At 39.1% G+C, this 8,812-nt stretch overlaps 1 protein-coding gene across 1 annotated transcript in view; it reads left to right on the forward strand.

Annotated features, from left to right (window-relative positions):
* EPM2A (epilepsy, progressive myoclonus type 2A, Lafora disease (laforin)) overlaps positions 1-8,066 on the forward strand; it is a 24,609-nt gene extending 16,543 nt beyond the window's left edge. The window contains exons 3-4 of the mRNA XM_010000013.1: positions 6,067-6,308; positions 7,786-8,066. Coding sequence (XP_009998315.1) covers positions 6,067-6,308; positions 7,786-8,066 — 523 coding nt within the window. The remainder of the gene's footprint in view (positions 1-6,066; positions 6,309-7,785) is intronic.
* Positions 8,067-8,812: the final 746 nt, after the last annotated feature.

The following is an 8,812-nucleotide window of genomic DNA, read 5'->3' on the forward strand; positions in this document are numbered from 1 at the left end:
CAGCAGGAGAAGGGATTAAGACCACAGCCATCTACCCACGTGCCCTGTGCAATGTGCAGTGAAATGTCAGTGTCATAACCCTGTAGTTCTGTGTTATGGTTTCCTTGGTAATGCGGCATTTTGCTGAGAGGTCTCCCTGTCCTTTATTTAAAGAGAATGTAATGAAACCAGAATTCTTGTAAAAGACCTAGGCAGGGAGTCCTCTGTTTTGGCCTGCCTGTGTTGTGTTTTAGAAGAAAATATGGGAAAAAAACGCAACAATCTGCATCTTTTCTCATATCTTAGTAGTTGCTTTGTAGGTGAAACAATGTGGAAATTGAGTTTCTTTACCTCCTTTATGTAGATAGGGCCACTTGATTTGCTGCTCTGTATGTCATATGAAAGTATTTGCAGAAGAAATAGCTGGCATCTCCTGTATTTTGAATGTTTTTCTTTTTAGGTACCTTTTCTGACAAAACAAAATATTATACATAATTCTGTTGCAGGCAGATGTAGCCTCTCCTTAAGTAGACCTGTCTCTTGAGGGAGACTGTAACTTGGAAACAGAATTCTGTGTTGAATATAGGTCAGGAGTGTCATGCTGTAAAGGGACGGTCAGGGGACTGTAAAGAAGGATGCCTTTGAGGCACAAGAAGTAGCTAATCTTTCATGCTGCTGAGAAACAGTAAGACCTTTTGCCAGTACTGGATATAACATCTTAAAAAGATGTTGGCCAGCTGGAAAGCCCAAAGGCAAACAAAATCATCAGATGCTTTGAATAAGATAACTAAATGTGTGTGTGTGTGTGTGTGTAAAGAGTGCAAGACTATGTGTGTGTGTTAGTAATTTTCAAATAAGTAAAAGGCTTTTGCAGAGTGGAAAAGAGTAATCTGTTCTTTGTGTTTACTGTGGGGACAAGAAATCACTGTGACCTGTGACTGCACTATTCATATTGGACATCATGAAAATATTTCTGAAGGTGAGGGTACTCATCAGTGTGCTTTCTACATATCAAGCAATATTTTAAAGTCTTCACATCTAATGTTGGAAAGAAGAATGTGGTCACTGGTTAATCTTTCTCTGGTTGTAAATGCATTGCAGGGCATGAGATAGCAATGTTTCTCAGTGATGTTTTTAGATTGCTCTGACAAAGGTGCAGGAACCTTATCTGATTTCTAGCAAGTGCTCTTAGTATTTTCACTGTCACAGGTTACAAGAGAAGAAGAACAAAAAAGGCCCAGAAGGGGCATGCATGTACCTAAGAATAAGCTGCTATATGTTGATAAAATTATGCCAATGGCAAAAGAAGGAGCAAATGCAGGATGATAGTTCTGGGTCATCCTAATCCAGTGGCATCACCATTTAAATTGATGTGCCTTGTCAAAAGGCAGAGGTTAGAGAAAAGATGAAAGAGCATCTCAGCTACAGCTGGTAGGATTTCCTATATTCTCATTTTGAATATGCCCAAAGCAATACTTCTGGAAATCTGTTTTGTGTCAAATGAGAGAGAGGGAAAGTGAGGTAGGTCTTTTTAGCTGCCATCCTTCTGACTCTCTTTATTTGTCATCTGACATTTGGTTTTTGAACTATTTTGAATTGGGCTTAAAGTAGAAAGCTTCAGTGCAAGCTTCTGGTTCAGACAGATTGTAATTTTCCATTAAAAAATCCAATTTAGCAAAAAGTTCTGAACCAGTTCCTACTCCAGTGCCACCACGGGAAGAAATAGGAACCCACTGTAATTGGAAGCAGTCTCCAGTAGTTACAGTGCAGCAAAAATATCTCTGAGTTGTGCTTCAGGCCTACATGCCCCTTTAGTTCCTTGCTTGCAGTGATGTCAGGGTAATAGCACTACATCAGCACCAAATCCACTCCATATGCATACGACCATCACAAAATGTTGGGGGTAAATCGACTGAATTAGAGATGTTGCTCTTCTGGGAATGCAGAATAAGTTTTGCTGCAAGTTACATGTATCTGTAATTGCTACACCTTTAGGAAATAAAAGTCTTAAGGGAGGAGAAAGCTGATTTAATCATTACTGTATTTGTTGTTTCAGCTAAATTGCTCTGTCTTGTTATATGTATAGCTTAGTGCTCATCTTGCTGTCATCAGATGCTTAGTGGGATCTAAGGAAGACTGATGCGGACAACTGAAGTGCATTGCAAGTTTTAACACCAGGCTGCATCTTGATCTGGTGTTGAAGGATGAATCCATCACTTTTCATTTGAAATAATATGGTGGACCTTGGTCAAAAATACTACTGATAGAACCGGATTGAAAGGTTGATGGATCACTCTGTTGCCAGTGACCAAGGGAACATGATTTAGTATTTTTCCTTAGTTCGGCAAAGTCCTCTTTCTTGATCAAAGCTGGCAACTATAGGGATGAAAGGACATCGGAAAATTGTGCCCCATAGAGATTCTGATTACATGTGGCTCCCAAAGGCTTGAATCCTACCCTAACCTATAAGAAGTGACTTCTTAGAAGAGCTGACTAATTTTAGGAGAGATTGTAAGGTGCCAGCTCCTAGTACACTTGTTCATGATTGAACAGATCTAGAAACAGTACCCAAGTCATCCCAGCTTACAGCTCAGCATGCCAAGGAAATTGGAGTTTGCTGCCTGTTTCCCTGAAACCATTATCAACAACACTAACACAGGAGATGCCTAAGAAGCAGCACAGACAGCTGTATGGTGGTTCAGATGTCAGCCAGATGCAGTAAATTCCCCCAGGTCAGGTCATCCTCCCTGGAATTGGATCCCTACAGCTACAGTTGCTGGGCTGGTTCTGTCCTATCTCTGGAGGTGTAAGATTCAAAGGTGCAGTGTGTCATGCTTTGGGAACATTTCCTCTGGCCAGAAAATTACAGTCTGCACCATTAAAAAAAAAAAGTATTACAATACTGATCTTGTATTGCCTCATACTCATTTTCTCCTTAAGGATGGGAAGACTATCTGCATATGCATTGATTAAAAAATTTAAGTGTGACGACAGCTGGAAAATAACCATGCAAGTGATTTTGGAGTGTTCCTTATTTATTCCCTGGTAATGATAAATTTTTGTTGTTTTTCTTAGTTTACAAGCCAGTTTTTTAATTCCTTTGCCTTTATTCAGGTTCTGTAAGTCCAGTAAATTGAGCAGACACCAGCCTAACACTTAGCCCTTGTTACCACAAATTTAAGCTTCTCACAGTCATTTATTCATTTGATTCCCAGAAGTCCCTTTAAATTAGGTAAATATTATCTCCATATTACTGATGGAGAAGTGAAGTGTAGGGCAGTAACTTTATAAGCTTTAAAGAAAGGGCTTTTATACAATTTACAAGTCTTACTCTCTGAAGTTAGCTGGATACTTTGATGTTAGTCTAGGTGATTTGTTTGTTGATAAACTAACTGTGAGTGAACTGGTCATGTCATAGAATCATATGTCTTGTCATGGGCAGGACCATTTAGGCTACAAAAGCTGAATAAATACCTGGTGAATATCCCAGTGGTTTGCCCACTAAATAATCATTGGGGGAAAAATATAAAACATTGATTTATCTGCAAGCAAGAGTACTACACAGAATTTTATTTATCTCAGGAACCCTGTAGTCACTCCTGCTTCAATCAAATGCTAGAAAATACGCTTTTGCTCTCCTGCCAAGCTATGGTATTCTATTAGATTTCCCAACATATCAAGAGAATTACATATGTATGAGTCTCCAGGGAAGCCTTTGAAGGAGTGATGCTAGGGTTCTTGTTCTCAAATGAATATCCTCATATTGTCACAAGGTTTTAGTGATACTGCTATTCTTCTTTTCCCACTGTGGAATTTTGTGGACATTGCTCATCTCCAGCCATTCATCTGCATTTGTAGGGTACTTTAACTTGCATTTGCCACCTTGAAATGCTCTAAGCATTGCAATGGATTTCTGTGGCAGTAGCCTGACAGAGGTGACTCCTTCAGGTTAGGACTGGGTTTGCTGTGAGGCTGGCACATGGGAAGTGGGACACTGAAATAAGTGTGTCAGTGGACCTTCACTAATCCCTCTGGTCAGTGGGAGTGCTACAGATGGTTATGCTGGATTTTGAGCATTTTTGTGAAGCTCCCTGCCTGGATTAGCGTTTGGGTTTGGACAAAATGGTAATGCACAATGGTTGTGCTTTATTGCATTTCCTTCAGGTTGCAGTGGAGTCCACTGGGTATTGGCATTTCTTAACAAATGAACTTAATTTAATTTGTAGTTTAAGAAATCCAGAGCCTGTGTATTAGAACTTTTTTATTTCCATGTCTTCTCTCCTTTAGAAAGATAGTGTTCAGGGACAAGAGAAAAATGACAAAGGAAATTACTTCAAGGGGTAAATCTCAATTTCTGAAATTTTAGGTTAAAGCTTGCTTCCTGCTTAGGAGCAAATGTGTTTTCTATTAGCAGTGTGAAATACTGTCACCACATTCTAGACCAGAACATGGATGTGAAGCAAGAAAGAAGTCAAGTATCTTCAGATTATCTCACAGTCAATGCAACACAGTTGAAATGGTGATTTGCTATGTGATAGACTTGTCCAGATATTCAGGTTTTCATTCATTATCTGTGATCCAGAAAGCTGGGCCTCAGTCACCAGACATTGAGATCTAGTTCATTGTCTCAATGAACCACTGGAGTCAGTGATTGTGTGGCTGGCATGTAACTCACTGTGGATACAGCCAAAATATAGGAAACATTAAAAAGTACTTCCTGCATTTTTATTTTTGTTTTTGACAATCTTTCTGAAGTAAAATTGCAGGATTTAATAATTGTCAAGTACAGGTCTTAATTAAACACTAGTAAGCACTTATTACTGTGTTAGTGGAATGGAAATAGCTACGTGATGATTTAAGGGCTACTTCTATGAGTAACTGGTCCTGAATAAAACTTTAATTTTCATAAAACTTTAATTTGTCTCTGATACTAAAATGGGAAAAGAACATAAGAAATCCAGGGCAGACATTTTGGTTTTTTGGATCTTGCTTTTTTTGTAGATTGGCTTAATTTTTTTCAGTTAATAATGTCTGCAAAATTGTGTGTTCAACTGTAGGTATATTTGGTGTAGTTTGTGGGTTACATGTTCAAAATAGAAGTTTATGCAAACAAAAAAGAAGTAAAGTAGATCACTAATAATTTGTGCATATAAATAATTAATTTAGGTACCATCAGTTTAACTGCAAGTGCTGGTAAAACCCCCTCATTAGAAAACAAGCCTCTTCATAATATTCAGTTCAAAATCTGTTGAGACATGCAATAGTTTTATGATAATTTACAATTGGAAAGCCATAGAGTTTGTGAAGTTTGTTTTAGATAAATACTGGAAATACAGATATTTATCCATCCTACACATAACTCTCAAGTTTTCTTGCAAAATTTCCAGTTCATTGGGCGTTGAGGGAAGCTAAACATCTGTTGTAATTCTGCAGTTTGTTCCTACTGGACTCCACAAGAGCAGATAAAAATGAGAATAAACTTATTCACTTTTTAGTTTCCTCACAGAAGGATAGCTTAAGGATTTTTTGTTTGTTTGTTGTGTGGGTTTTTTAAAAATTTTTGTTTGCTTGTTGTTGCTTTGGCTTGTTGGTTTTTTTTTCCTGCTTATTTTCCTCATTATGGTTAGTAGCTACAAAACCGGAAGTGTTTTATGTGCTTGACTTATTACTAAATTAATTCAGATCTGGATCACGTGTATCTTTTAGGGCTCTTTTATGTGTGCAAATTGCATAAATCTTTAGTTTTCTTATTCTAATCTGTGATGTAAGTAAGCTGCTTCTGTAAGCCTAATGATGGATGCCTTGGAGACCTACTAATTGGAGTGCTACTAATTATGCTCCGAATATTTTCTCAGATCTCAGGCTGGCTTTTTGTGGTAGGTCAGGAACTTGATCCACAGCATCACCCATTACCAACTCAACTGTAATGAAACAAGAAGCTGCTTACTGCATGACATGAAAAGGCTGTGCTTAGCGGTGTTCATGTGGTGATACTAAGCAGGTTTGGAGCTGGAACAGTACTGAACTTGGCAGTTTCTTTGTTAAGATATTTTAATTGATCCCACTGCAATGTTTTCTCACTGCTAGAATACTGACAAACATCTGGCTGGGAAGTTGCCCTCGGCAGCTGGAGCATGTGACTGTCAAGCTGAAGCACGAGCTGGGTGTTACGGCTGTGATGAACTTCCAGACTGAATCAGACATTGTTCAAAATTCCTGGGGTTGCAACCGCTACCCGGAACCCATGAGTCCCGAGATCCTCATGAAACTGTATAAAGAGGAAGGTCTTGCTTATGTCTGGATGCCAACCCCAGACATGAGCACTGAAGGTAATACTCAGACCACTTTTGCAGCTAAATTAACAAACTCTCTGAGTTGCTAATCTGTCACTTTCATGACATTGTGTGGGTTTTTTTTTCCCCCTGTGTAAATTTTGCCTAAAAATATAGCTAGTATGCAAGGTGTAACTTCTCTGTGTGTGCCCTCTCTAAGAAATCACAATCTTTTCTTGTAGGCAGAGAGGCCATCTGAAGTACTTTGTGTCTGGCAGTATGCATGTATTTGAGTTTAAAGCCATCTGACATTGAAAACTGCTTGACTGTTTTTCCTTTCAGCTTGGATTTAGCTTTATAATGTAAATATGCTGTGTAGGTGGAAGACTGCAAGATTGCACAGCAGAACAGCTTGCCCTCCTTGCTGGTTAAAAGTGGAGAGACACTCCTGTGTGCCCATCTCTGCCATTCCCTGCCCCCAACAGATCATTACTCAACTACAGTACCCCAGTCTGATACTGGGATAAATTTTCTCAATAGAGTAATTTATAGAATTATCTGTAATTAATTTAGAATACCCACAGCTCCTCGTTTTGTAACAGAAATTATTCTTTTTAATTCTTTTGTTGGAATGCTCAGTTCAAAATCTTATTTCCAAGCAGTAAGTTAGAAAGTGTATGTGCTTTCGTGTGAGTAGCCTACCAGGAGAGTGTTTTCAATAGAGTAAAATACTGCTGTCACAAATAAAGAACTGTCATTTCAGTATTAGGACATCAGTGAAGACAGGAGACCTTAAAACAGGCATTTGGAAGGGCGTAATGTAAGTGCTTGACTGTGCCTTGAGGAAAAGTTAGGCTCTGGTGTTTGCAGCTTCAGTTCCCAGGGTAAAAAAAGGGGGAAAAGCATCAGGAAATATGGTATAGTAATCCCTTTGGGAGTGAGAAAGACTGTTCTGTGTTGCTTAACCATATGCTTAGTACACAACTAAATTATAACAGTATTAAGTTGCACAGGAAAATTCCCTTCCTCTCTCCCTCCCTCACTTATTATTGACATAATGGCCTTCATTACAGTGTTTTGGAAAGCAGCAGTATAGAAGGTAGCAGTAAAGAAAGAAGCAGGTAGCTTCACAAAACTCTGGTACTATTAAATATTGCACTTTTGGCTTACTAGCTTTAGTCCTATGTAAGATGTACTGTTTGACATAATTTGCTGCCTTATCTCAGTCTCTGTGCAAATGAATATGCCATACACATTCAGTGTTAATCAGAATGTATATTCAGAGAAGACTTAGGACATTTTACAGATTTTGTGTGACTGGAAACTCTGCTGCCAGAAGAAACAACGGTTAGGATAGAAGATAATTTTAGAAAAAGAAAAAAAAAAAAGAAGAAAAAGAAGAAAACATGAAATTATGTCAGGTTTGCTGTTGTGATTCAGAGCGCATCAGGTGCATCAGGCTGTATAGATGTAGTCTCAAATGTGAGTCCAGCTTTCTTAAATGCAAATGAACGGGCCTTGTTTTTAACCTTAGGAAGAATACAGATGTTGCCACAAGCTGTCTGCCTCTTGCACGGGCTACTGGAGAATGGACACACTGTCTATGTTCATTGCAACGCTGGTGTTGGCAGGTCTACAGCTGCTGTCAGTGGCTGGCTGAAGTACGTGATGGGATGGAGCCTGCGCAAAGTGCAGTACTTTTTGGTTTCCCGGAGACCAGCCGTCTACATTGACGAGGAAGCTTTGAACCGTGCTGAAGATGATTTCTACCAGAAATTTGGCCATCTTCGTTCCTCATTCAAAGTGCAGGAGTAGAAAAGTAAAAAAGGAAAAGGAAGCTGAAGAGGAATCCTTACATTTGAACCCCAAGGACTTAGACATCATGAGTCGGATGTCTGTTCTGCATCTCCTCTTCAGAGTACAAGCTTGTCGTAAAAGTTGTGAGAATTTTATTTAAAGTGCCTTTGAGGTTTGTTTGGGTTTTGTTTTTTTTTCTTTCTTTAAAATTATATTATTTATGTTTTCAAGCCTTTTGCTTCAAGTATGAGACCTAGAAACTTTGCAAAGGAAAACTTAGAATGTTGTTTAACTACTCGCCTACAAGAAGTGAGGTTTTAGGGTAGATGCTAAATAACGCATGATGTGAAATAGAGAAACAAGAAAGGGAAGACATTCTCAGAAAGCAGATACAAAGGCTGACTGGATAAAGGTTTAGTTTCATGGCTTGGGCCAAACATGACAACAAAGGAACAGCCACATGGCCTCTCACTCAACTCATCCCCCACCACACACACAGACACACAATCTGGGATGAGGGGGATGAAGCTCATGGGTCGAGACAAAGGACAAGGAGGGTTCTTAAATTATTAAGATCCCAGGCAAAACAGACTCAACTTGGGGAAAAAAAAAATAAAATATTATTTCACACTAATCAAACACACACAGGACACACACAGCACAAAGAGCAGGGCTTGCATATGTTACCCCACCCCTCCCATCTTCCTGGGCCCAAATCACTTTGTTCCCAGTTTCTCTCCCTCCTTCCCCCCAGCAGCACAGGG

The sequence above is a fragment of the Chaetura pelagica genome, unplaced genomic scaffold, assembly GCF_000747805.2.
Source record: "Chaetura pelagica isolate M959 unplaced genomic scaffold, ChaPel_1.0 scaffold135, whole genome shotgun sequence".
Classification (NCBI taxonomy): domain Eukaryota; kingdom Metazoa; phylum Chordata; class Aves; order Apodiformes; family Apodidae; genus Chaetura; species Chaetura pelagica.